This window comes from Hippocampus bargibanti, linkage group LG16 (assembly GCF_051943395.1).
Source record: "Hippocampus bargibanti isolate YZ-2025 linkage group LG16, ASM5194339v1, whole genome shotgun sequence".
NCBI classification, from domain to species: domain Eukaryota; kingdom Metazoa; phylum Chordata; class Actinopteri; order Syngnathiformes; family Syngnathidae; genus Hippocampus; species Hippocampus bargibanti.
This window is the reverse complement of record NC_142749.1, coordinates 18530794-18558613: the sequence shown is the minus strand read 5'-3', so window position 1 is coordinate 18558613 and position 27820 is coordinate 18530794. Positions and strand designations below refer to the sequence as shown.

Sequence of the window (27820 nt, the reverse complement as noted above, 5' to 3'; positions counted from 1 at the left end):
TTCCCTTTCATCACTTTACTGCTGTGAAATATCCATTTTCTCCACTGGCAGACTAATAAAGGCTAATCCAATATTTAGCAGGTGAGTATGGAAAGGGGTGGTCTCCCTCCGGCTACCATGTAATCGGTCCTCGCTGGCGCTGCTGGCATGTGGCTGGGATTAGAACATTGCTGCGTGTCTTAAAATTTGTTGGAAGGAAGGCGGCGAGCGACACAAAAGCTCAAGGAAACGCTCAGGTAGGCACAGAGAAAATGTGGCAAATAATCGCACCTTTATAGAATACTGCCAATTTGGATTACAATTTGCATATCGCTAAAGTAATGGATTTTTTGGGGGTTAATTACTGGTGAATCAGTTGTGATATAAATTCATATCAACTTGGAATCCGCCGTGATATAAATGAATCTCATTTTGGATAAGTCTCAATGTCAGTTGCTAAAACTATGGCTTTGATTGTTTTATTTTGAAAAAAGAACGTCAAAGTGAATCGACGCATTCTAGCGAAATCCGTTTTTTTCTCATTATTGTTGAATTGTGTGTGTGTTTTTTTTTTTTTTTGCGAATCGATGGGGTGACACGATCATAAATGAAAAGTATTATTATAATTATTAAAACGCGGGAAATGGGGGTTCTTTGTTTAGTTTTTTAAAATCACCCACTCGCCCCGAATCAAACAGAAACCAAAGGGCGCGTTCACGGTCGTCGTCATAAAATCGTCAACTTTGCATGTTAGTCGCTTATACGCAAGCGCGTCACTGAGAGACGTCAAAGGACGTCGAGGCGATTCCAGGAAAAGCCGTTGGGGACTTTTCCAGGCACTTTAGCAAAAAGAATGAAAGCGAATGCGTCGACCCTGTCCCGAGGCTTCCAGGAGGTCCTGATTCATGTCCAGGAGAACGCGAATGACGGGTAAACGGTGCCCGAGACACGCCCACAGCCCCACAAAAAAAAATCGCATTTCAATCTGTTATTCGGCTATCTATCTATCTATCTATCTATTAGTTATCTATTAGCTAGCTAAGTCTTACAACTGCTTTTGACTATCTATAAATTAGCTAGACAGCTATCTATCTATTATTTATCTATTAGCTAGCGAGCTAACTATCTATTCGAGTTATTCAGGGTTGAGTGAACGCTGGTGCGTGTGGCTGCCGCTGCTCACCCACAGAAAAACTGATCCTTGAGAGTTTTGAAAGGCGCTTAGAAATGAATTGTATTATTGTCATTTTGACGTATAAAATACTGTATTTCTCAAAAATATCCACGCGTTCATCGAAACGACTGATAGCTTTGAGCCTACAGAAGGTAAGCGCTCGGACTGTCGACGCGAGCCTGCCCGCAAGCTATTAGCCGACCAGGAAGCAGAACACAATGAATGCACTGTAAGGTAACAAAAAATTGTAGCCGTGAAAGATTATCTCGCGAGGCACCGGCGTACGGCGGCACTCAAATTTGTGACCCTAGGGTTGACACCCCCCCCCCCCCCCGCCCCCAACCTCAGAATTAGGGGCAGTTGTGGGATAAGTCATTGACAATGACTTGAAAATACACTGGGTATGAGCTGTCACCTTACCCTGGTGGAGGGGTTTGTGTGTCTCAACTTAGGTCTTAGGACCTAAGTTGAGACCCAAAGAACCCTTAGGACCTAAGTTGTCTGGGGTTCTATGCCACTGGCAGTAAGAAGGACTCCGATCGGACCTATATGTCCAGTGGGTCCCCAGAGACAGCTGACGGGTATCGATTAGCCAAGCGGAATGCGGGTATGGTGATCGCCAAGGCAAAAAACTCATGGGCAGGGGAAGAGTTCGGTGAGGCCATGGAAGGCTTTGAGGAAATTCTGGTCCACCATCTGGCGTCTCAAGAGTGCACGACTAACACTGCGTACAGTGCGTACAGCTGACCTCGACTGGGGACCTTGTGAGCCTGTGGGCGGAGTCCTTCAAAGACTTCAACGCCTTCCTTGGAGAAAGCAGAGTATGGGGACTCTGGGATGGGCAAGGTCCCAGGGCTGGATGAGATCCGCCCGGAGTTCTTCAAGGCTCTGGATGTTGTCGGGCTCTGGATGTTGTCTTGGTCGACGCATCGCATGGTCATCGGGGAGAGTGCCTCTAGATTGGCAGAACCGGGCTCCCCCTTTTTAAACAGTGGGACCGGAGGGTGTGTTCCAACTACAGAGGGATCGCACTCCTCAGAGTCCCTGGTAAGGTCTATTGAGGGGTTCGAGAGGGTCCGTGGGAATTCGCCCAACAAGTCTACATGTGCTTTGTGGACTTGGAGAAGGAGTTTGACCGTGTCCCTTGGGGAGTTCTGTGGAGGGTGCTTCGGGAGTATGGGGTACAGAAAAACCCCCGATACGGGCCCTTCGGTCCCTATACGACCGATGTCGGAGTTTGGTTCGCATTGTCCGCAGTAAGTCGGAGTGGTTTCCAGTGAAGGTTGGGCTCCACCGAGCTCCTCAACTCACTTGAAATCTGCCCGCTGGGTGGCTCAACTAACCCCCACCTTATCCCCTCTGCCCCCACCCCCCTCCCTTCCCGTCAGGTATTTGCAGGATGTTCGGGCGCTTCCGGGGTCACATCCAGCCAAAGGTGCAGCTGGTCCGCAAAAGCCGTCTGGTGACCAAAGATGGGCGCTGCAACATCGAGTTGGGCAACCACCTGGCGTACCTGGTGGACGTGTGGACCACCTTCGTGGAGATCCGCTGGCGCTTTGTGCTGCTCCTGTTCGTGGCCTCTTTCTTGGGTAGTTGGTTCCTCTTCAGCCTGCTGTGGTACTGGATCGCCCGCAGCAACGGCGACATGTCGGCGGGGCGGCGCGGCAACCACACGGCGTGCGTCGCCAACGTGGACAGCCTGACCACCGCCTTCCTCTACTCGCTGGAGACCCAGACCACCATCGGCTACGGCGGGCGAGCGCCCACCGGCCAGTGCGCCGGCACGGTGGCGCTCATCGTCCTGCAGTCCATGGCGGGCGTGGTCATCAACAGCTTCGTGTGCGGCGTCATCCTGGCCAAGATCTCCCTCCCCAAGAGGCGCGCCAAGACGGTGAGCTTCAGCCACACGGCCGTCATCTGCGTGACGAACGGCAGGCTGTGCCTGCAGATCCGCGTTGCCAACTTGCGCAAGACGCTCCTGATCGGCAGCCAGATCTACGGCAAGCTCCTGAAGACTACCACCACGGCGGACGGAGAGACCCTGATCCTGGACCAGCTGGACATCCACTTTGCGTTGGACGACGGCAAGGACAACCTGTTCTTCATCTGCCCCCTGACGCTGTGCCACGCGATCGGGCGGGCCAGCCCCTTCTACGAGATCTCGGCCGACACGCTGCCCCAGCAGGACTTTGAGCTGGTGGTCTTCTTGGACGGCACGGCCGAGTCCACCAGCTCCGTGTGCCAGGTGCGGACCTCCTACACGCCCCAGGAGATCCAGTGGGGGCACAACTTCCTGCCCATGATCTCGCAGACCAAGACGGGCAAGTACCGCGTGGATTTCTCCAACTTTTCCAAAAGCGTGCGGGTGGCCACGCCGCACTGCGCCCGCTGCTTCGAGGGCCACGCCCGACGACGCAAGAAAGACCAGCAGAAGATCGGCGTCCACAACCCGGCCTACCAGTGCGCAGACGACGCTCACGACGTCACCAAGATGTGAACGAAAGGTCCAGAGGAATCTGCCCGGGGACCATGGGCTCAGATTTCGGACCGGGTCACAAAGGTCAAAGCGAAACCAGAAGCCACTTTGACTCACCACAAAAATGCTGAAAAGGGCCATTAATCAACATGGCGGCGTCCTTCGGAGAAGATTCACATAGATTCACATATGAGACGGTTTTAATCAAAAAACTGCACCGTTGACAAGCAGGGAGGACGCGGTGGGGGCAATATGAAGTCATGTGCCCTTCTTTGCTATTTCTCTGAATTCAAATTCAACTGAATTTGATGTTGACTGCTTACAAAGTGGTGGAATATACTGATGGCCAGCAGAGGGCAGCAAAGCACCACACGTATTAAAACGTTTTCATCTAACATGGATGGAGTCAAAGGTCGTCCTGACCTAAATCTCATCAGATTAGCTTTATTGATCCAACAACAGAGGGAAAAGGCGTGCTCGCCCGCCGCCATAAAAGCTTCCACCGCCTCTGAGCAGCTTCCGAAAGACAAAGAACAAACGGGCTTCCTCTCAATGGTTGCCCCCTGCTGACCCGGAGGGAGAATGACATTCAAAAAGGTTGAGAAAGAGGCCATGATTTGATACGGCGGCGGTAGTTTAGCGCCAGCCGATAAATGCGTCACAAATGTGCTTTATTGAACTTTAAACTCCAGGATGGAAATGATGTCACCTGAAAATGCTTTGCGTAAGGTCACTTGAATGTCCGTTAGCGGGCGACTGAGAGCCAAACGTCAATCAATTTCATTTTTGTGATGGGGGGGGGCGCATAAGATGTCCATTTGCTTTTCAGGGTCATTGGAGCTGAACCACAGCTGAGCTTTGGGTGAGCGACAGAAGCACGAGGCAACCCGGGATTGGTCGCCGATCCATTCAAGGCATCGTATTCCCGTCGAACATTCTGGGGCCTTTCTCAAAATATTCCACTGAGCACAATTGCGCCCCCTACTTGGGAACGGAAAGCGTCAAGATATCGTGTCCCCCCCTTGAATATTTTAAGGACAACCGACACCTCGTTTTAAGACTTGCGCTGAATATTCATGAAGTCTAGTTTTCGAGTTGAAGGCGACACCCTAAGTGATGTCACGTCAGGAACGCACCTGACTGAGACGGCGACACAATGCATTTTGGGTACTTTTTTTCGCCTGAAAACTGTTGATCGCAAAATGAGAAGAAAAAAAACATAACACGATGGTGAATCGTGTGTTGCACCAACACTACTATTTGATACTAGTTGACACAAATTCCCAGCGGACAAATCAGCCCATTTCCTTACGGAGCTTGTGCGCCATCTTGTGCATTTTCTGGGACGCTACATTAGAGTCCAGATGCCTTCAAATGACACGAAATTACTTCTTTAATCAATTCCAAAAATGTATGCTTTCCTCTTCAGAACTATTTGAATCATTCATAACTGGATGAGTAACAAGAAAGCATCTTCTCCGAATCTGAACTCGCTGAAGCCATTGTTTTGATTCTGGTGCAAGGCAGTTTGTGAAGGAGTATCCTGGCGTGACGTCACCAACAAGGGGGGCGGGACTTTCTGAGCTCATTTTGTGGCAGTTTTGGGACACTTGAAGCCTTGGTGTTTTGCATTAGACGACAAATATCAGCCTGCGTGTTTTGGCTATTTTAGATAAAACGTTACTTGTTGTTGTATGTTACTTAGGAAACAAAAAAATGGTGTCGGTTGTCCTTTAAGTGGTCTACTTTGAGGTTCTCGTCGGGCATTCTTACACCGAGTCCAATCGGTGGCTGCGTGGTCGCCAATCAATCGTAGGCAGTCCAGTCTCCTCAATCAAGTTCTTTGTTTTTTGCCCCCCCCCCCCAGTCCAAGGCGTCCGGATCACGCGATTGTGAGGGTGGCGTCCATTCAACTGTCCCATCGCCCCATTTTGGGGCGGGTGGTGCGCCGTCTTCCGAGGGACAATGTCCAGACCTACCGCAGGGGGGGTTGGGGCTGTTGGGGGTCAGGCCTGTAGAGCTGCTGCAGGCGCAGCGGCCGTCCGGCGGGCGGCCAGCCCCCGGGCAGCTGTCCGATCACCCTGAGCCCGACCGGGTGGGGGTGCGGCGGGGGAGTCCTGGTCGCGGGGGGCGCGGGAGAAACCGGGTAGCGCGGCAGCAGGATGGCCGGCGTCAGGCCGTAGCGTACCTGGAAAACCCGCAGGGGTCCTTGCGCCACGTAGCCGTTGGGCGGGGGCGCTTCCGCCGTGGCCGCTTTCGCCACCTCGGGCGCGTCGCCCGGCGTGTCTCCGCCCGCTTTGGCCGGGTGCCTCTCCAGCCAGTCCTGCATCTTCTCCGCCTGCGCTCGGCGGATGTGGCAAGTCCTCCTGCAGCGCTGGAAGGAGTCCAGAAAGTCCTCCAGGCTCACGTTGCCCTCCATGAAGTTGTCCAGCAGTTCCTGAGACCAAAACGTGTCAACAACCAAAAATTTCAAGCGTCCAAATGAAGCAATTAGCAAAATCGACACGCTAATTTATTAGCTTGGCTCCATGGAAAAGTCAACTTACTTTCTAATCGCATCTACACTGCGCTACGACCATCATTCAGTGTAAAAAAAGGACTCGGAAAGCCTTCAATAGCCCCACAATGGCAACATGGCTTCATGACACCCTTAAATGGTGATTTTCAATTTTTTTTAATTGTCTAAAATGGCGACAATCAACAAGAGAACAATTCTGTTCATCAAATGGTAAAAGAAGTGAATATTTAATTTCAATTTTGAATGCCAATTCTATTCTGATGGGCATGTTTCAAACGAATGCTTATGTTAGTTGAAAATTAAAATTAAAAAAAGCAAATGTGAAACACTGAATGGCTCGCTCAAATTGATTTAAATTCATTGCTGTTATATATATATATATATATATAAATTTTGTACGCCCACTGGTGTACATGCTACATACAGACTGTTGAACTTGCTTCTGTAATTCCAAGCCCGCCCCCTCCGACTGACTCCCGATCAATCTTTATTTGCGAATCATGCCAGCTGGCAAAACCCAAAACAATCGCAGCAAATGGCTACAAAAGAAGAACCTTCCCACCTTCCATTCATCGCCAAAATTCTTGAAAAGACAGTTGTTTCCCAGCTTCACTCACACCTCACTCACAATAACCTCTACGAACAATTCCAGTCTGGTTTCCGCCCCCGCCACAGTACTGAATCGGCTCTCATAAAAATCACGAATGATCTTTTTATGGCAGCCGATGCCGGTTCACTCTCCATCCTCATTCTTCTCGACCTGACCTCAGCTTTTGACACCATTTCCCACCCTATCCTTCTCGACAGACTTTCCACCCTAGGCATCAGCCACACCCCACTCCGCTGGTTTCACTCCTATCTCTCTGATCGCGCACAATTCATCCAAATCAACTCGTTCACCTCACGGTCCTCTCCGGTGTCCTCTGGTGTGCCTCAAGGGTCTGTCCTGGGGCCACTTCTCTTTATTATCTACCTACTTCCTCTTGGCAATATTTTCCGTAAGTTTGGCATTCACTTTCACTGCTTCGCGGATGACACCCAACTCTACCTCTCCAGCAAACCCGACGCTTCTCTTCCACCTTCATCCCTCTCATGTTGCCTCTCAGAAATTAAATCCTGGCTTTCCCATAACTTTCTCAAGCTCAACAGTGAAAAAACTGAACTTCTTCTTGTCGGTACCAAATCCACCCTCCACAAAACTAACAGTTTCTCCCTCACCATTGACAGTTCTACCGTGTCCCCCTCCCCTCAGGTCAAGAGTCTGGGTGTCATCCTCGATAGCTCACTTTCCTTTCACTCCCATATTAATAACATTACTCGGTCTGCTTATTTCCACCTCCGTAATATTAACCGTCTCCGTCCCTCGCTCACCCCTCACTCCGCTGCTATCCTTATCCACAGTCTTGTCACCTCCCGCATCGATTATTGCAACGCACTCCTCTTCGGTGTCAATCAGAAATTTATCCATAAACTCCAACTCGTCCAAAATTCTTCAGCCCGGATCATCACCAAAACACCCTCCTTTCACCACATCACCCCTGTACTCCAGCAACTCCACTGGCTACCGGTTAAACATCGTATCGAATTCAAAATACTTCTGTTTACTTTCAAAGCCATCCATAACCTTGCTCCTCCCTATCTTTCTGACCTGCTTCAAATCTCTGTTCCCTCTCGGTCCCTCAGATCCTCATCCTCCCTTCACCTCTATGTGCCCTCTGCCCGTCTCACCACGATGGGATGCAGAGCTTTCAGCCGCTCTGCTCCCAAACTCTGGAATTCACTCCCACCCAACATCCGTAATATTGACTCCCTCCCTATTTTCAAGGCTCATCTCAAAACCCATTTGTTTAAAATTGCTTTCAATGTCTAATTCTCTCTATTTTATTATTTATCATTTTACTTATGGTTTTATTGTTATGTGCTGTGTTCTATTGTTTTTATTGTGAAGTGTCCTTGGGTGTTTTGAAAGGCGCTTGAAATAAAATGTATTATTATTATTATTATTATAAGAAAACATAAATGAAATCACCGCATCCGCTCCAATCAGACAATTTGCAGGAAAACAAAACAGAACACAACAATGTGTCGTTTGTCGCCTCACTAGGGGGCGGGGCCACTGACAAGCCTCCTTGACTTTTTGGGGTGTACGCTGTTTGTCGTTACCGACCTCGGAGTTCTCTTCGGCGCGCGCCACCTCTTCCTGGAGGAGATTCTGGGCACTTTGCAAGCTGCGCTTCTGGACTCGGGTTCCTGAAAAAAAAGGGGAGAAACTCATGCCAACATGACATGACAGGAAGTCCGACAAAATAAAACCATGTGAAAGGAAATAGAAAAGATGTTGAAAATGTGCACTAGCAACACTAATCCCCCGTTTTTCGCGGCTAAGTCGTGATATAATTTTGATTAACGGAATTAAAAAGGTCAATTGATAAAGTTAACTTACTGATACGATCTTTAAGTCAAGTCAAGAAACATATTAGCTAGCTAGCTATCGAGCTTGCCATCTATTAGCTATCTAGCTAGCTAGCTATCTATTAGCTGTCTAGCTATCTATTAGCTAGCTAGCTACCTTTTTATCTTTTTGTGTTATTCCGGATTGAGTGAACGCTGGCGCGTGTGGCTGCCGCTGCTCACCCACAGAAAAACCTCTCCTTTGACTGTAAAGTGAGCTTGAGAGTTTTTAAATGCGCTTAGAAATGAAATGTATTATTATTATTATAATAACCCACATGATAAGACACAGCCAATCCACATAGCTGTAAATCATGCGATATCGTGCTGTCATTGGGTGACGTCACAGCTGGGAACCAATCAAGCGACAGCCACGTACGAAACCTTGGAGTTATTGTGCTTTTTTTTTATTCAGAACGTTTTTTCTCGAAGAAAATTCTCTGAAACCGCGAAGTAGCGAGGGATCACTGCAGTCAGATCACAAAGCAGTTGTCATGACCCATTGTTGCCACACGATGGCAGCATTTCCTCACTTTTGTATGACCGGATGAAATGAATCCGCCCCCTCCACCTCTTTTTCTCTTATTTGGCGCAAAACTGACCCCCAGAGCTCGACTTTTCCATGAAGTCGTGAAATAAAAGCAGGAAACGGAGGCGCTAGTAGCAACTCAATCCAGTCCAGTTGTTTTTAGGAAACTATTTTTTGTGCAGTTGTACTTTTCAGTCTTTTGTGCGTACACTACAGTGATACCTCAGCTCATGAACTTAATTGGTTCCCAGAAAGTGTGTAAAGCGACAAGTGTGTATTCCAAACATTAATTTGCCATAAGAAACCATTAAAATGAGAATAATATGTTCTCAGGTCCCCATAAAACATCATTGTATACTAAATAAGCCTTAAAACTACACAAAATAGACCTTATTTTACGTATAATAAATGTGCTATTGGGTTGTAATTAAAAAATAAACTGTACTATATAATAAAGTCATTTTATTTACCTTTGTGATGGTAGTTGTCAATGGAATACGAACTTCAGGTTGCCTCTTGATGATATCCGAGTGAAGTTGCCATGCTTTCTCGGCGATAATACCCTCACTCACACTGTCCCCTGCTAGCTGCTTTTTTTTTTGTTTTTCAACCTCTTCTATTGCCTGAGACCGTTGCTTTGACAAACTGAAACACCCTTAGCCACACGTAGCAATTAACATGCTGGTACTGGGACGCTAAATCACACAAACGCACACCTGGTTGGTGTTTTTCGATGATCTCCTTCTTCTGCTCGACCGTCATTTTCGGCAGATGTGGAAGTGACTCACCGAGTTGACTCTGTTTTTCCCAGCACGCGGTCGCCACGTTGGACAGCTGCCGGTATTTTTCGGCCAACTGGAGTCTGCCGTTATTAAGGAGCGGTCGCCGGGAGAGGCTGTCGTCGGCCAGGCTGCGATTGGACGCCATCATCATCTCCCTGTCGATTTGGAGCTCCTGAAACTGAAAACACCAGTTGGTTATTTTCAATTCAAGTTGCATCTTAGTCCTGTGCCTGCGTGGCTTTTCTGCGGGTATTCCGATTGCCTACACACATGACCAAAACATGCACAGGTGGATAAACTTCACCTTTGACCTGACTGGCAAGAACCTTGGACTGCTGATGTTCTAACGTTTTGCCATAAACGAGGCGGAGTTTTTCGGGTGCGCGCTGCCGGAACCGATCATCGTTAGCAGCCGGACCACCCTGGATGCGCCCCGGCGGGCCGTGACCGTTTTTCCGCAACCATGTCGCCGATGACAGCTTTTCTTTTGTTTGTTTCACCCGCGGAGAACCTTGTGGCGTACTTTGTTTTCAGCTAGCAACTCACTTGTTTTTTAGTGTAGGAGTCATTGACTGAATCAGCACCCTAAACTTCTAAAATGGTGATTTTTGAAATTAAAAAAAAAAAATGTCTAAAATTGCGATTTTATAAAAAAAAAATAAAAACATCCTAAAACGGTGATTTCCTAAATTCAAATAAAATGTCTAACTGGCTATTTTCTAAATTTTGTGAAAAAAGAATAAAAACATTCAAAAATGGCGATTTTCTCAATTAAAAAAAATGTCTAAAATGACTATTTTCTAAATTTTGTGAAGATTTTCTAAAATGGCTATTTTCTCCAAAACAATAAAAACATTTTAAAATGGCGATTTTGTAAATTAAAAAAAATGTCTAAAATGACTATTTTCAGAAGAAACCTCTGAAATGGCGATTTCCTAAATAATTTTTTTTCTATTTTCTAAATTTTGTAAAAAAATTACTAAAATGGCAATGTTCTATTTTTTTATAAAATGGTGACAATCAATTCTGTTCATCTGGCACAAATGAAAATGAATTAAGTACCAGGAGGTGGTTTTCCGGGAGCGACCCGGATGCCTCTATCCACCTTGCGTCTTTTGGAGGGTTCACCAAAAGGCCAACTCCAGAATTCCCGCATTCCCACTTTTTGCCGAATTTGAGCAGCGTCGAGAAAGATAAGACACTTTGTTGTTGTTGGTGGTCATGTCAGTTCACGCTCGGAGCTTATCCGACCGGGAATGCCGGGGGTATTTTTGTTTGGATTTGAAAGACGACACTCTCGGAGCTACCAAGGTAGCGCAGATGATCACGACGCGTCAGTTTGCGCTATATTTTGTGTAGTTTTAAGGCTTATTTAGCAGAAAATTCTGTTTTATGGGGACCTGTGAACGGATTATTCTCATTTTAATGGTTTCTTATGGGAAATAAATGTTTGGAAGACGAACTTTTGGCCTGACACACATACTTTCTGGGAAGCAATTAAGTTCGTAAGCTGAGGTAAATCAAATTTTCAACCAAGTTCTTGGAAAGTTCTCGAAATTCCATTCTTCCAAATAGCTCCAATGTGGCTATTTGGGAGAATGACGGCAACTTAACGTCGTACGCCGACAAAAGCCTGCTGGGCCACGCCAAACATCCCGCGGGGGGTTTCGGGGGTCTCCGTTTACATCACAGGCCCCCCGCTGATGCGCTTGGACAGACCTCAACAATGCCTGCGGTCGGTCCGCGTTGACTGAAATCCTCCTGGCAGCCTCGTGTCAAATGTCGCGTCCTTTTAAGAAGAAAGCAGCTGAGCTAGCAAACAAGTCACACCATGTCACATTATTTCAATTTTGCGCCTAGTGACGCCGTTTGGAGTCATCCCCTTCCTCCGCTATGTAGAAAAATATCATTAAAAAAACGATGCGTGGTGAACTATTTTTTATTATACAGTGATACCTCAGTTTACGAACTTAATTGGTTCCCACAAAGTGTGTGTAAGGCGAAATGTTTGTCTTCCAAACATTTATTTCCCATAGGAAACCAATAAAACGAGAATAATCCGTTCCCGGGTTGCCATAAAACATCATTTTCTACTAAATAAGCCTTAACATTACACAAAATAGACATTATTTTATGTGTAATAAATGTGAATTTTATTATTATTATTATTATATTCCTTTCTGCTTTTCCCTTCAGGGGTTGCTACAGCGAATCAATGTCCTCCACCAAACCCGGTTTTGTGCATCCTGTTCGCTCACACCAGCTACCTTTATGCCCTCTTTATTATTATTATTATTATTATTATTATTATTATTATTATTATTAATAATAAGTCGGCTCCCATTTCCGGCTCCTTCTTGAGAGCCAACTCTCTTCGTTCACTTCTAAGATCCGACTCGTTCGCGAACGACACATCACTAGATCCCATCGTTTGAATCAGCTGTGTCGCAACAGGGAGACTTGGGGGTGCAAAATGCAGGAGTGAGGCCCTCCTGAACATCAGTTTGACAGGTCCCTCTGGGCGGAGATGATTTGAAACAACGCCGAATTGTTTATTTGAGTATAAAATGTCTGTTTTTAAGAAGACTGGTCGGATTACTGAACAGGGAAATGGAGAAATGAGGAGGTGATCGGCATTTTTTAATGTTTTGGGTTTTGTATTAAACATAATTTTAGACGACGGGGAAACGTATTTACACTCATTACAACGCGATAACGCGAGTGATAAACAAGCCCCCAAAATGATTAATGCGTAAACATTTCCGTTCGATAATTTGCTCGTAACGTCGAACAAAAAAAGGACCGCCCGCCACGCAGACAACAGACGAAGCATTTTAAAGCGGATTCGCCGCAACAAAAGAACCAAAAGCACATCCATTTTTTTCATTTAAAAACAGTTTTAGACAAAAACATAAGGCAAAAAACGTCGCCGGAGGGAGGCGACGCCGATACCGCTATGTATGTATGTTGTGTGTATGCCCACCTTCTCATTGAGTCCAATGATTTGCTCCATTTTGTCGTCGCTGTGGAGAAGCTCCCTCAGCTCGCCGGTGCTCAAAGCCCGGTAGCCGTCGGGGCAAGCGGCGGGGTCCATGGCGGGGGGACTTTCGACGTCCTTTAAAATAGACAAAAAAGATAGTTTGGGAAAGGCGAAAAGTCCTTTCGGGCGGCCGGTTCACATCTCGCTGCCGAGGTCGGCGGCTCGCGTCGCGGTGAAAACGCGACGCTAAGCGACGAACAGGCCAAGCTAGCGTGGGTGTAGCTTACTTCTTGTTAGCTCCCGCCAAAATAAGAGATAGGGAAGGATGTGTGACTTGGAAAATAAAAGCTCAACTTTGCTTCAAGGTGACGAAAAATAGAGAGCTTGCTAGCAGCTAGATAGCAAATAGAGATCGAGCTAGCTAGCTAGACAGCTAGCCAGCTAGATAGCAAATAGAGAGCTAGCTAGGAGCTAGATAGCAAATAGTACAATAATACAATAATACATTTCATTTTTAAGCGCCTTTCAAAACTCTCAAGATAGCAAATAGAAAGCCATCAAGGTAGCTAGCTAGATAGCATTTTTCATTCGTGATTTTTGCTCAAATAACGAACAAGTGTCAAATCCAAATGCGGAAAGTCAAAAACATACTTGCAAATTAATTTTTTAATGTATCAGCATTAATCCTGACATACTAGGAAGTCCTACAAGTAGTATCTAGATACATTTTTGGTCATGAACTTCCTTCAAAATAAAGGCGAAGAGCATCAGCCCTTGACCAAAATGGAGACTCAACCAAGATCATCATAGTCCTCATCTTGGTTCTTGTCTTCGACGTCGTCATAGTCCTCCGCATAGGCCGTGTCGCACGATGGATCCAGAGGGAACGCTTCTATGACCTGATCTTCTACCTCCACGTAGTCCGGCTGCTCATTGGGGATCTGCTGGAAGCTGTTCAGGTGGCTCAGGTTCTGATGTTGGTGATGGAGATTGCTGAGGTAGTGATCTTGGATGTGGACGTGGGTCAAGGTGCAATCACGACGAGTGTGAGGGGTTCCAGTCTTCTGATGGAGTTGATGGAACTTGCTGAAGTTCTGACATTGGTTTTGAAGTTCTTTCCGGTCTCGGTTGTGGACGTTGATGAGGTGCCAATCTTGGTCATGGAGTCCACCCACTTTCTGATCTTGGTCATGGAGATTGCCATGGATCTGGTCCTGGATTTGGATATGTTCAGGAAGGTTCTCCTCACGGTCACGTTGGTTATGGGACATTGTTTTTTGTCTTTGGTTGGCAACCTCGGCAATGTTCTCGTAGCTGTGGCCTTCTAAAAAACGGAAGCAAATTGCAAGATCATGACGATTTCTCCTGATTAAATGGAGGAATTAAAAATGTCTTCAACCTCATCTGACCAATTATTAACCATAGATCTGGGGTCTTATATTATCTAGCTATCTATTAGCTAGATATTAGCGTTATTTATATTTATATTTATATTTATAAAAGCATAATGTGCACATTATTATTATTATTATTATTATTATTATTATTATTATTATTATTATATAGAATGAAATGTATTATTATGATTATAAATGTTCATTTTTACCTTCCGACCCGAATTGGGTGCGAGGTGGCAAGGGCGGTATAGTCTGGTTCCAGTCTCGGTATTCGTTGTCCCTGAAACATCCAATGGAAGAAATGTTCAAGGAAATATTGTAGACTAAAAATGACCAAAAGTTGCATCTATTAATAATAATAATCCATCAAAAACATTTCACATTTAATTTATTTTACTTGTCTTTTGAGTCTTTGTAGCGCGGTGAGGATCTTTGTTTCTCTGTAAAAACAAACAAACAAACAAAAGGATTAGACTGCAACGTGTAATAACAATAAGCAACCAACGAAGAAGACTGTGCTGAGCGCTTGCGTCTTTTCGGCAGCACCAATATGCCAGCACTGTTTTTGATTGCGAGGAATGTCAATGTCATTTTTGACTGTCATGGATGGACAGCGATTGTGCTTTTTTTGCGCCTGTCATGCGCAACATTTTCACAGTCCCGTTTTGTTCAGCGGAAAGGTCGGTGCTGTTGGACAGTCTGTGGTTTGAAGCGGATTAACTTGACGTGGGACGGGAGATGTTAGACGATATCTTTTGGTCGATGGATACTAAGGCTTCGTGTTTGCGTTCATTATTTAGCTTGTAGCAGACATACACATTATTTAGCATGACGTCCCTGATCCACTGGTGTAAAGGAGGTTTCGATTATCTCCTCTTTCATCTGGAATTGCTTCATGTCACAAAGAGGATACAGCAAGTGCTGAAGAATGAATGACTCTCTGTGTTGTCATAATATTTGTGATTTTGTTTTTGTTGTTATTTTTGGACTTCAAGATGGCTGCCACAAGAGTGGCCTTGACAGCAGCTTCTGTATTTGTTTTTCTACTTCTTCCTTTCCTTTCCTCTTCTTTTCCATCACTTTGCTGCTGTGAAATGTAAATGTATCCACTGCGAGACGAATAACAGCTAATCCAATGCAAGGAAAAGATGATTTTAAATATTTTTTAAAACATTAAGTTCTGCAAATTGTGTAGCGCATGTTCTGCCTAGCAACAAGTGATGCATAGGTACAAATTAATAAAAAAAACTCATTTTCTAATCTGAAGTCAAATACTGTCTGTCTTTTGTGTTAATAATAATAATAATAATAACAATAATAGCATATCCAAATAACTAAACTACATACATATACAGACTAACTAAGTGATAAGAATAAGTAGAAATGAAATAAGATTGGCTGTCTTTAGGATGCGTATATAACTCGTTCTAACAGAAAATTAAAGAAAAAACGTTAGCAAACCAACCCTTGTTGGGGATGCACTTGTTGATGACAGCGAAAATGATGCCGATGAGCAAACATACAAAAAGCATCCCGAGGAGCAGCCACAACCAAAAATACTGTCGCAGAAGATCCATTAGCAGTTTCCCTCGAGGAAGCACACGTCGGTGTCACCGCTGTTTTTTGAGAAAGACGATGCAAAGTGCGATTGGAAAGAAGAGCGTTAGCGACTTCCTCCTTTTTGATACTTTTGACTCACGCGGCCAAGCAGACCATCACCTAAATATGGCATCTCTTGGGACATGTGACTCAGCCACTACACAAAATAGACACAGTGGGTCAACACTCAGCGTGTTAGCGCAACATTTTCATGAGTGTTGATGTGCGTTATTAGAAAAAAAAAAATGCAAACAAGTCGGCATATCATGCTAACTCATGAGGATGAGGTTTTCATTATCTGCATCCTTCCCACTGTGCAGGCTTCCCATTAGTTTCCTTTTGATGATGATGATGCATCACATTCTAATAATAATAATAATAATTATCATCATCATCCTTTTCATTTCTAAGCGCCTTTCAAAACTCTCAAGGTCACTTTACAGTCACAAAATCGTTTTTTTATTTACGCGGGTGAGCGGCGGCAGCCACATGCGCCAGCGTTCACTCAACCCGGAATTAATTCAAATAGATAGAACGCTAGCTAGCTGGAAAGGCAGCCACTCGCGGCGCCATCTTGAAGACAAAATAACCAAAACAACGAAATTAATAAACAAATTAAATAACAAATTAGGGGGGGATTTCTCCTTAAAAAGTGCCAGATCCTAATGTATTTATAAAAAAAAAAACGTTTATAAATTTGAAAATAATGAGGTTATTACATATTTTCTGCAGGTGGTGCCCCGGTATTTTGCGATACAGGAATGCGGAAGCTCGGAAGCCTGCATTATTTAACCGGAATTACGTCAGGCGCCTATTCAGCATATTTATCTGGTAAAAAAAAGACAGTTTAATTGATGGTAGGGAAATAAGAATAATAATACATTTTATTTCTAAGCGCCTTTCAAACCTCCCAAGGACACTTTACAGTCACGGGATAAGATTTATTCATTTATTTTTTGTGTGTTGAGCAGCAGCCGCCATTCAGTCCAGCGTTCACTCTACCCGGAAGTAACACAGCGGCCAAGTAATGAAAGGGAAAAAAAACGATAGAAAGAAGTATAAAAACAAAATACATGAGCTATTACAATATTGTTTTATAAAATATAGAAAATTATACAACTATTGTATTTACCTTTGACCACCATTTCGTGGCACACAATGTGACTAAGTATACCGCCAAGACATTTACTTTGAAGCCTCAAGCGGACGTGACGTGTTTTCTGTCGGCTAGACGCTAGCTGTCATGTTGTTAGCCTAGCTTGCGAGACACTCCTAGCTCGGATCCCCTTCCTCACCGTCAGCGTCCCCCCTCCCCTCAACCAGCCATGGCCGAGGAGGCCTTGGGAGCCCCTTCGTCGTCGCAGCATGACGGTAACACGTCTCCTGCGTTTTCGCGATGTTTTACGGCGCATTAGCGTGCGGAAGGTTAGCCTGGCGCTTGGTTAGCGGCCTCGGCATCTTTTGACAACATTAGCTCATTAGCATCACCTCAATTCCCGATCTATTAACAGGATATTAGCAGGGCGACGTGTCTATTTTTCTCTCTCACACATACTCTCACACGCAAGCATAGACAATAGCTCATGTTGTGCAAGTGTATCGATGTTAATTGTTTATCAAGTTTGACGTGACATTATTCTGTAACGTGTTTATTTATAGATATTGATGAGTGAGCTAGTGTGGCTAAACTAGCATGTTGTGCTAACTTGCTAAGTGTCACAATAGTGTGTATAGTACTGTAATGATTGTTCTTATCGGTGATAACACGCTTGCTAATATGTAGCTACAAACATAGTGTCGTAATGACGTTCCCTCATCCATGTTGTCAATGAGTCCCCATTCATAATAATAACAATAATAATACATTTTATTTCAAGCACCTTTCAAAACTCTCAAGGGCACTTTACAGTCACAGACACGCATATTATTAGATACAATCCTGAATCATGTTTACGTCACGTTTCTACGCCGATTTAGAGTATTCCATCATCACAGGATTCGGCTCATGATGAACATTTTGGGGATCATGTTCCAAAATGGCCCCAATTCAGAACTAGTTTAATAATAATAATAATAATAATAATAATAATACATTTCATTCATCAGCGAATTTCAAAACTCTCAATGTCACTTTACAGTCACAGGATCAGTTTTTCTGTGGGTGAGCAGCGGCAGCCACATGCACCACCGTTCACTCAACCCCAAAGTAACTCAAATAGATAGAACGTTAGCTAGCTAGCTAAGAGATAACTAATAGCTAGCTAGCTTGCTTATAGATAGCTTATCGAGAGCAAATATATAGCTAGCTAGATAGCGAGCCAGCTAGCTAATAGATCGCCAGTAGATAGCTAGCTAGGTAGCCAGCTAGATCGCTAGCTAGATAGCCAGTATTCTGCTAATTCGGGATACATTGGGAACTATGTAGTCATAAGAATAAGAATATTTTCGTCCATATTGTAAGGTAGCGTCAGATGATTGCTAACCAAAAACCTCAATTTTGTGCTTTCAGATGAGCTCCAGCAGCGAATGGAGGCCCTGGAGCGGGAGAGGGCTGAATTGGGCAAAGCCAAGCAGCAGCTGGAAGCCGAGTTTAACCAGAAAAGAGCCAAATTCAAGGAGCTTTATTTGGCCAAAGAAGGTAATTGGCCAAAGCGGAATTCGCAGGTCGATTAAACTGACTATATATCTATCAGCTCTATATTAGCTATCTATTAGCTACCTAGCTCTCTTTCTATCTATTGGAGTTACTTCCGGGTTGAGTGAACGCTGGCACGTGTGGCTGCTGCTGCTCAACCACAGAAAAACTGATCCTTTTGAAAGGCGCTTATAAATGAAATGGATTATTATTATTATTATTATTATTATTATATTATTATAACTTGGCTATTATAAGAACCATCACAAAGGTCAACAAAACAACTTTATTATATAGTACTGTTTATTTCTTTCATTTGAATACAATAGTACATGTATTACACATAAAATAAGGTATATTTTGTGTCATCTTAAGGCTTAATTTAGGAGAAACCGATGTTTTATGGGGACCTGAGAACGGATTATTCTCATGTTAATTGTTTCTTATGGGAAATAAATGTTTGGAAGACACACTTTTCACCTTACATTTTCCTGGAACCAATTAAATTCCTAAACTGAGGGATCACTGTACTGTTGTCCGAGTTCCATACGGAATCCGATAGCCCGAGCAGGCTAAAGTTATCTTTCCTGGTTCTCCCAGAGGACCTGAAGAAGCAAACGTCAGCCCTGGAATTAGCCCAGTCCGAACTGAGCGCGGCGCAGGCCCAGCTGAGCCAGGCCCGCTCCGAAATGGAGACCATCAAGGCGGTGGCCACCGTGTCGGAGAACACCAAGCAGGAGGCCATCGATCAAGTTCGCGGCCAGTGGCAGGAGGAGGTGGCCTCGCTGCAGGCCATCATGAAAGGCACGTCCAGAAACATCTGCTCGTACCTCCACATCCGTAACTCAACACCTTCTCGTGCCGCCGCAGAAACGGTTTGCGAGTACGAGGTCCAGTGCCACCAGCGTCTGGAGCAGGAACGAGCCCAGTGGGGTCAGTACCGCGAGGCTATGGGGAGGGAGGTGGCCGACCTCAGGCGGCGGCTCAATGAGCCTCAGGAGGAGCAGAACCTGGAGGACGACATGAAGAAGGTATGGATGGAGCTACCCACTCGTGTCGACAGCCGAGGTGCTCCTAAATGAAATGTTCTCGCTCCATTTTCTTGCTTGAAAGGCCCAAGAAGATGCGGAAAAGCTGCGTTCGGTGGTGATGCCCATGGAGCAGGAGATCGGCACGCTCAAAGCTAAGCTGTCCACCGCAGAAGACAGGGTCAAGGAACTCGAAGCGTCCAAGGTGGTCCACATTTCTCATTTTAACACTCGAATCCTCACATCTCGATCTCTATTTGCTATCTAGCTGCTAGCTAGCTCTCTATTTGCTATCTAGCGGGCTAGCTATTTATCTAGCTGGCTATCTATCTAGCTAGCTAGCTCTCTATTTGCTATCAAGCTGGCTATCTATCTAGCTAGCTAGCTATTAGCTATCTATTTTCTAGTGAGCTAGCTTTTTGAGTTATTTCCGGGATGAGTGAACGCTTGCGCGTGTGGCTGCCGCTGCTCACCCACGGAAAAACATATCCTGTGACTGTAAAGTGACCTTGAGAGCTTTGAAAGGTGCTTAGAAATGAAATGTATTATTATTATTAAATATTTAAAAAAATGATGCCAGGTGAAGGAGCTCAACCACGTTTTGGAGGCAGAGAAGTCGTGTCGCACCGACCTGGAGATGTACGTGGCCGTACTCAACACGCAAAAATCGGTGCTCCAGGAGGACGCCGAGAAACTTCGGCGGGAGCTTCACGAAGGTAACCCTTGCGTTTTCACACTTGGACACCATAACAAGATGGCTGACATGTTTTCTTTTGGTTGGTCCACAAGTGTGCCACAAGCTGGAACTGGAACGGCAGCAGCACAACCAGCTGAAGCACACGTGGCAGCGAGCTAACGATCAGTTCCTGGAGTCCCAGCGTCTCCTCATGAGGGACATGCAGAGGATCGAGAACGTCCTCTCCTCCGAGCAGCTGCGGCAGGTGGAGGAGATCAAGAAGAAGGATCAGGTAGTCGCCGCCTTTTATCGTAATAATCATAATAATAATAATCATCATCATCATAATAACAATTGCAATTACAGCAGCAATAATAACTGCAATAATAACTGCAATAATAATAGCAATAATAGCAGTAATAATAATAATAATAATAATAATAATAGCAATAGTAATAGTAATCCATTTCATTTCTAAGCGCCTTTCAAAACTCTCAAGGTCACTTTACAGTCACAGGAGAAGTTTTTGTTTGGGTGAGCAGCGGCAGCCACTAAAAATGTTCCACATTTTGAAATGGATATTTTCTAATAAAAATAAATAAAATTGTGATTTTCTATGTTTCTTTCTTTTTTTTTTTTTCAAAAATTGTGATTTTCTCAATGTTTTTAAAAATTTAAATTGGTGATTTTTGTTTAATTTAAATATAAAATGGAGATTTTCCACATTTTAAAAAAATCTTCTAAAATGGTGATTTTCTAATTAAAATAAATCTGAAATGGTGATTTTCTAAATGTGTAAATATTTTCTAGCATTTTAAAAAACATTTTGAAATTGAGATTTTCTAATTAAAAAAAAAGTACTGCACTCGATAACAAATCCCATCCGCACTCAAAAAAAGGGGGTGACGAAAACTAGTCCGCCAGTCACCGTGTGGTTTGGTGGTATAATTTTCTACTAAATAAGCCTTAAAACTACACAATAATAGCAAAAGTACTCCACTTGATAACAAACCGCATCCGCACTCAAAGAAATTTTGATGTTCATCCGCCGAGTAACTAGTGACGCCGCGTCTTTCTCGTAGGAAGACGACGAGAAGGAGAGGCTGAGCCAAATGAAGGATCTGCTGGAGGAAGACGGCGCCGACAACACGGAACCTTTGGAGGACATCTTCCTGGGCTTGAGCGTTGAGGAGGTGCTTGATGACTTTCTCCGCTTTCGCTAGAACAAAAACAAATTCCTCAGGGACTTTGTTCTCCAGGCGCCGAGCAACCACAGCGCCCACGGCGGTTCCATGCTGTCCCTGGACGCCGACCCGCCGGACCCCTACCGGGAGAACCTTCGCCGGGTGCAGTCCACCGACAGCCTGGGTTCCTCCCTGTCGGCCACGCCGGGGCTGAACCACAAGGCCAAGTCGGCCGGACACTTGGAAGAGTCCGACTTCGGGCCCCTGGTGGGGGCCGATTGCGGCGCGCCGGACGGCGGCGCGGTCAAGCTAACGGCAGGCCACTTCCTGTTGACCAAAGACCAGGAGAAGGCCATTAAGGCCATGACGCCCGAGCAGGAGGAAACGGCGTCGCTGCTCTCCAGCATCTCGCAAGCACCCGACGCCGCCTACTTGCCCCCCGCCGGCTACCGATTGGTTAGCGACAGCGAATGGAACCTGCTGCAGCAGGAGGTGAGTCCGGAACGGCCTCGCGAACGCTCAAAAATTGGCCCGAGGAGGATTGAAGCCACTGGTGTTCAAGTCGTGGCCCGGGGGCCAAATCTAGCCCATCACGTCATTTTATTCGGTCCGTGAAAGCAAATCAAGCATGTTAATTTTCATGACGCTAGCTAAAATCAGAACCAAAATTTCAAATTGTTCCATATAAGTCACAGTCATTATTTTTGACTTCAGGTTGGATAATTCGTGTTTCATTATTTATATATCAATAATAATAATAAAAAAAATAATAATAATAAAAAAATATGAAGCGGTAGCATCCATTGATGAACCAAGGTTGTCTCACATCTGTCCCACCTAAATCCGCTTCAATTCCAAGCCGCGACCGATCGACTCCATTTTGTATTTTTTCTGATATTTAGCATCATTGTGCCTTTGCCTTCAGGTGAAGAACGCCGGCAGGAAGCTCGGCCGCCGCTGCGACATGTGCTCCAACTACGAGAAGCAGCTGCAGGCCATCCAGGGCCAGGAAGCCGAGACTCGAGATCAGGTGACCCCGTCGTGGCGTTTCGGCCCGCGTTTTTGGCCCGAATGGCGCCGAGTGTTGACGGGGGAAGCCCGTCCGGCTCATTCCGCAGGTCAAGAAACTGCAGGCGATGCTGCGGCAGGCCAACGATCACCTGGAGAGGAGCATGGCCGACAAACAAAGCCTGGAAGATGCCATCCAGCTGGGGAACGAAGAAACCGCCGCTAAGGTAGTTATCTAGCTACCTAGCTAGCTAGCTATTTGCTAGCTATTAGCTGTCTGGCTGGCTATATATTAGCTATCTATCTGGCTGGCTATCTAGCTACCTAGCTAGCTAGCTATTTGCTGTCTGGCTGGCTATGTATTAGCTGTCTACCTGGCTATTAGCTCTCTATCTGGCTAGCTATCCAGCTGGCTAGCTATTAGCTATGTATTAGCTAGCTTTCTATCTATTTGAGTTACTTCCGGGTTGAGTGAACGCTGGCGCATGTGGCTGCCGCTGCTCACCCACAGAAAAACTTATCCTGTGACTGTAAAGTGACCTTGAGACTTTTGAAAGGCGCTTATAAATTCAATGTATTATTATTAATGTGTGACTCGTCGGGCTTTTCCAGGTGTCGACGCTGGTCCGACGAGTCCAGGAATCGGAAACGCTGCTGGGTACGCTTCAGGAGGCCTTCAGTGAAGCCAAGAGGAGCACGCAAGGCCAGATGGTGAGGGGGCGGGGGGGCATTGCGCCACCCGGTAGGAACGCCGCCTTCCTGACGTTAGCGTCCGTCCCCCATTTTGAGGCGGCGCTGGCGCAGTCGCGCGAGCAGCTCGCCGACGAGGTGAGCCGACTCCAGCGGGACAACGAGAGCCTGCAGGGGAAACGCCGCCTTCACTCGGAGCTCCAAGAGCAAGATGGCTTCGTCATGCCCGACGACGTCCAAGTACGTACGGTGATACCTCGGCTTACGAACGCTCACGCTATCACTGTCTTTAGGCTGCCCAGAAAAAACGGACCAGCCGCTCATCTTGCTTTTGTCTCCCGTGAACAAAACGTTTCAGGATCTCCGGACGACGGTGCTGCAGCTGCGCGACGACACGCTGACGCTGCGGACGTCGGCCGAGCACGTCGAGGAGAAGCTGAAGGCCGAGATCCTCTTCCTCAAGGAGCAGATCCAAGCCGAGCAGTGCCTCAAGGAGAACCTGGAGGACACCTTGCAGATGGAGATCGAAGGCTGCAAGGAGGAGATCGGTGAGACGCCATTTTATGCCACCAGGGGGTGCAGGTGGGCGGTTGTTGTTGTTGTTTTTAATGGTGATCCCGCCATCTTGGACAGCTTCCTTCTCCACGTTGAAGACGGATCTGGAGCGGCTGAAAACGGAGAAGGAGCAGGTTGGATTTGTTCTCCACTTTGATGGCTTCGAGTACGGAAAGCCGCTTGCCTTGCTAGCCCGCTAAAGCTGCGCGCTAATTAGCACTAGCGCTCGAGTCAATTCAAATGTTTCCATGTTGACGTTTGTGCCTCGTAGTTGCGGAGCAGCTTGTCGCAAAAGACGGAGAGGCTGGAGAGCATCCAGGTTTTGAGGATCGGCTTGGAGCAGCAGATGAAAGAGCTTCACGCCGCCAAGGTGCTTTGCAGATACACGCAAAACATAAAATAACGTGCTCGCAGTGCCATTTTGTTTCATTTGGGGCCTTAGAAACATAGCATATACAGTGAGACCTCAGCTTACAAACTTAATTGGTTCCCAGAAAGTGTGTAAGGCAAAAAGTGTGTCTTCCAAACATTTATTTCCCATAAAAATCCATTCAAATGAGAATAATCCGTTCCCAGGTCCCCAGAAAACATACTTTTCATAACATAATTTTCTACAAATTAAGCCTTAAAGCTACACAAAATAGACCTTATTTTACCTATAATAAATTTGCTACTGTATTGTACTGTACAATAAAGTCATTTTATTGACTTTTGTTACGGTCATTGATCTCGTTGCCTCCGAGTGAAGTTGCCGTGCTTTCTCGGCAATAATACCCTGTCTTTTTCGGTCCCATAACAGCAAAAGTACTCCACTCGATAACAAACCACTTCTGCACTCAATGGGTGGGTGGAGTAGTCAGTCAGCCACCGCGGCGCCGTGATGTTTGGTTCGTCCGCCAAAAAGTAGTTCATGTGCCAAGATTATATTCTCGCAAATTTAATGTTCGTAAAGCGAAAAGTTCGTTAGCTAAAACGTTCATCAACTCAGGTATCACTATACGCTTCGACATGTGATGCGCCGCCATTTGGAATTGTGTTGACGGCAATGTCGCACTGCGCGCGTGTGTCCTGTAGAGTGCGCTAGAGACTCAAGTGTTTGAAGAAAAAGACAGAGCTCAACGCTTGCAGACGGAGCTGGATGTCAGCGAGCAGGTCCAGAAGGACTTTGTCAAGCTTTCGCAGACGCTACAGGTAACGCTGACTCATTCGGGAATTGAAAATATGACGTAGAGCGCAATTCCCGAATTTGTTCGGGTTTTGTTTGTTTTCATGCTTGGGTGACATTAAAGCGCTGGTCAGACCTCTGGCAATGTTTTTTCTTTTCCATGTTCGCGCTTCGTTCCAGCTTTAGCTGTTGTTCAAGCGCTTTATCAACCGATATGGATGTATTGCATTGTATTTTGGACAGCCGCCCTCATTTCAAGCTCACATAACTCCAGACCCGTATCACTTAGGAATTAACTTTTTTCGTCTGATGAAAGAAGAGAGTGTAAGCTTTATTACGCTGCACTGAATGTTTATGTAGTCGTAGCACTCAATGTTCTGTGGGTCCTGGAATTCAAGTGACACTGGAGTGGACACATTTTTGCACATCGTCTGGCAGTGAATGAGTTAACTGGTTTTCAAATTAGAAGTCAAAAATAATAACTTATTGTGGTTTATATGGGACAATTTGAAACTTTAGCGAACATCATGGCACTTGACGTGCTTGGTTTTCTTTGGCCGGCTGAATTAAATGAGGCGGCGGACCAGATTTGGCCCCCGGGCCTTGATTTGGACACCTGTGATGTAAGGGATTAGCCAGCTAGCTGAATAGAAAGCTTGATCGCGAGCTCGCTAACTTTATATATGAATTTCACAAGTTTGATTTGCTTTGGCGGGCCGAATAAAATGATGTGGCAGGCCACATTTGGCCCCCGGGCCGCAACATGGACACCTGTGCGCTACATGGAGCTAAAACAAGCATTTGATGACAGAAAGCTAACCAGCTAGTTAATAGATAACTAATATCTAGCTAGCTAGACGGATAGCTTATAGATAGAAAATATATAGCTAGCTAGGTAGCAGCTAGCTAGCAAATACATAGCTTATAAAACTAATTTTAATATACATTTTCCATGTGAAATATGTTTTTTAATTTTATGTTCTTTGAATGCTAACATGGACCTCTGATTAAAGTCTGAACATGCTTAATTTGTGTAAGTAGAAAGGCCATTTTTGAGTCTGCCGCCATGTTGTTTTTGTGGCTAGGTTCAGCTAGAGCGAATACGACAGGCGGACTCTTTGGAGCGCATCAGACTCATCCTCAACGACACCAACTTGACGGACATCAACCAGCTTCCGGATACATGATAGCGCGCCTACCCGGAAAAGTGCCTCCTCCATCCCTTCTTTTATTTCTTTCTCCATCCCGCCATCACGATCGATCGATCGATTGATCCATCCTTCCATCCTCCTCCTCCTCCTCAAATGCGTCACGACAGAAGCCAAGGCAGGTAGGAAGGAGCAGCGGAGGCTTTTTATTGTACATTCAATGGTGGAATCGTGATGAGGAAAGAGAATGACTCAAAAACATTGCAAACGGATGGATGGGGAGGTTGTCTCCTTTTCTCCTGTGGATTTCTTGCTCTTACTGTACAGAGGACTCTTTCAAAACAAAAGTATGAGTAGCTTTTTTAAAAAAATGTCGGCTTTGTTGTGGGTTCGAAGCACTTTTTTGGGGAATTATATATACAGGTAACATCCGACTTACGACCAACTCGACTTACAACCGCCTGTACTTACAACCACGACCTCCAGACCATGTTTTTTATTTTAATTCTAGGTGGGAGTTTGCGAGTCATTTAGCCTCTGAGTCTATATTCAAATTTTTGAATTGATTTCGACTTACGACCATATTGGACTTACGACCGTTTGGTTGGAACGGAACTCGGTCGTAATTCGGATGTTACCTGTATATCCAGGTAACTTATATTACTTACGACCGACTCGACTTACGACCATCCGTACTTACGACCACGACCTCCATACCCAATTTTTTTTTTTTTTTTTTAACTCTACGCCTGGCACCGCAACGCGCTAGCAGGCCGGCAACGCGTACGACAATTTTAGCCAGCCAGTCAGCATCTCACTCTCGCACAGCCTTCGACCGTGTGATGGCACCACAGGGTGCTTGCGTGTCATTTAGCCTCCGAGTCGCTATTCATCATTTTGAATGGATTTCGACTTACAACCATTTGAACTTACGACCGTTTGGTCGGAACGGAACTTGGTCGTAAATCAGATGTTACCTGTATATATAAAAATATGTAGATTTTTTTTAAATACTAGATTGGTCCATAATCATTCATCTTGTATGTTGGTAGTTTCATCCCATTAGTGTGTCCTCCCCTGACCCCCCAAAAGACCGGGGTTTCTCAGACTTGGGTCCAAACCTCAAGGCTTTACAGAATACTGTAAAAATAATCTCACAAATAATAATGAATTATTTTCAGTCATTTCAAGTTAATTTAAAAACATAAACAAAATGTATTTGTTTAGATGAGAATAAAATACCCGGAGCGATGATTTTCTTTGCAATGATAAACAAATCCATTTTTTGCCCCATCGATATTGAGTAGTTTTGCTCAATGACACAAGATGGACTGAACGGATTTCACCCCTTCCTCCTACGCCAGGTGAGTATAAAGGTTGAGGTAAAAATGTCAGATCATCATGATGACAAGTAAAATAAATAAATACAGAAATAACAATCACTCAATTTCAACTCGGGTCATGCAGTGAGTCAACATTACAAAACCGTGCAAATATTGTATTGTATTTGTTTGCATTGTCTTAGTCTTATTCATGTGGCTTTCTAGTTTTATGTCACAATGGCATGAAGACAATGTTAGCATTAAAGTCATAATTTGACTTGTCAATTATTTTTGGCACAAAAATCCCTGTTTTTGTGTGCTTGTCGGTCAGAACCCTTTATTTTTGTTTATTTTTTTGTGAGACCAGCCCATGTTTTACTGTCAAATAAGCAAAGAACACAAAACAGGAACTCTGGTTTGAATACAACTGCTTGTGAATGAGCTACGAAATAAAAACATTTGAAATGAACGCAATCATATTTTTAATCCTCTTTCTTGCTCACCGATTTGCCACATCCAACATG

The 27820-nt window shown here is 45.1% G+C and overlaps 4 protein-coding genes across 6 annotated transcripts; 2 read left to right on the top strand and 2 right to left on the bottom strand.

The window, feature by feature from the left end:
• The first annotated feature begins 14 nt into the window (after positions 1-14).
• On the top strand, positions 15-4084 carry LOC148886898 (ATP-sensitive inward rectifier potassium channel 1-like). 3 transcript variants are annotated; one of them, XM_089017043.1, is made up of 2 exons: positions 15-236; positions 2542-4084. In XM_089017043.1, exon 2 carries the CDS (start codon positions 2553-2555, stop codon positions 3648-3650), a length of 1098 nt encoding a protein of 365 aa, XP_088873169.1. In that variant the 5' UTR covers positions 15-236; positions 2542-2552; the 3' UTR covers positions 3651-4084. The 3 variants fall into 3 exon arrangements, with proteins under 3 accessions (XP_088873169.1, XP_088873168.1, XP_088873170.1); XM_089017042.1 differs by lacking the exon at positions 15-236 and adding an exon at positions 740-909; XM_089017044.1 differs by lacking the exon at positions 15-236 and adding an exon at positions 1556-2409.
• Positions 4085-4227: 143 nt separating this feature from the next.
• Positions 4228-13201, bottom strand: vps37d (VPS37D subunit of ESCRT-I). The gene is made up of 4 exons (XM_089017045.1): positions 12893-13201; positions 9916-10087; positions 8315-8397; positions 4228-6066 (listed from the first exon to the last, which is right to left on the bottom strand). The coding sequence occupies exons 1-4, from the start codon at positions 13001-13003 to the stop codon at positions 5605-5607; spliced, it is 828 nt and encodes a 275-aa protein (XP_088873171.1). The 5' UTR covers positions 13004-13201; the 3' UTR covers positions 4228-5604.
• A 213-nt stretch (positions 13202-13414) lies between these two features.
• Positions 13415-15996, bottom strand: scimp (SLP adaptor and CSK interacting membrane protein). Its single transcript, XM_089017344.1, has 4 exons — positions 15752-15996; positions 14684-14726; positions 14496-14566; positions 13415-14213 (listed from the first exon to the last, which is right to left on the bottom strand). The coding sequence occupies exons 1-4, from the start codon at positions 15861-15863 to the stop codon at positions 13681-13683; spliced, it is 759 nt and encodes a 252-aa protein (XP_088873470.1). The 5' UTR covers positions 15864-15996; the 3' UTR covers positions 13415-13680.
• A 1119-nt stretch (positions 15997-17115) lies between these two features.
• On the top strand, positions 17116-27765 carry rabep1 (rabaptin, RAB GTPase binding effector protein 1). Its single transcript, XM_089017496.1, has 18 exons — positions 17116-17256; positions 18395-18523; positions 19121-19324; positions 19391-19551; positions 19634-19753; positions 20129-20264; positions 20338-20516; positions 21307-21417; positions 21484-21900; positions 22334-22438; positions 22527-22643; positions 23029-23127; positions 23206-23346; positions 23465-23654; positions 23740-23795; positions 23933-24031; positions 24736-24852; positions 25912-27765. Exons 1-18 carry the CDS (start codon positions 17211-17213, stop codon positions 26011-26013), a joined length of 2529 nt encoding a protein of 842 aa, XP_088873622.1. The 5' UTR covers positions 17116-17210; the 3' UTR covers positions 26014-27765.
• Positions 27766-27820: the final 55 nt, after the last annotated feature.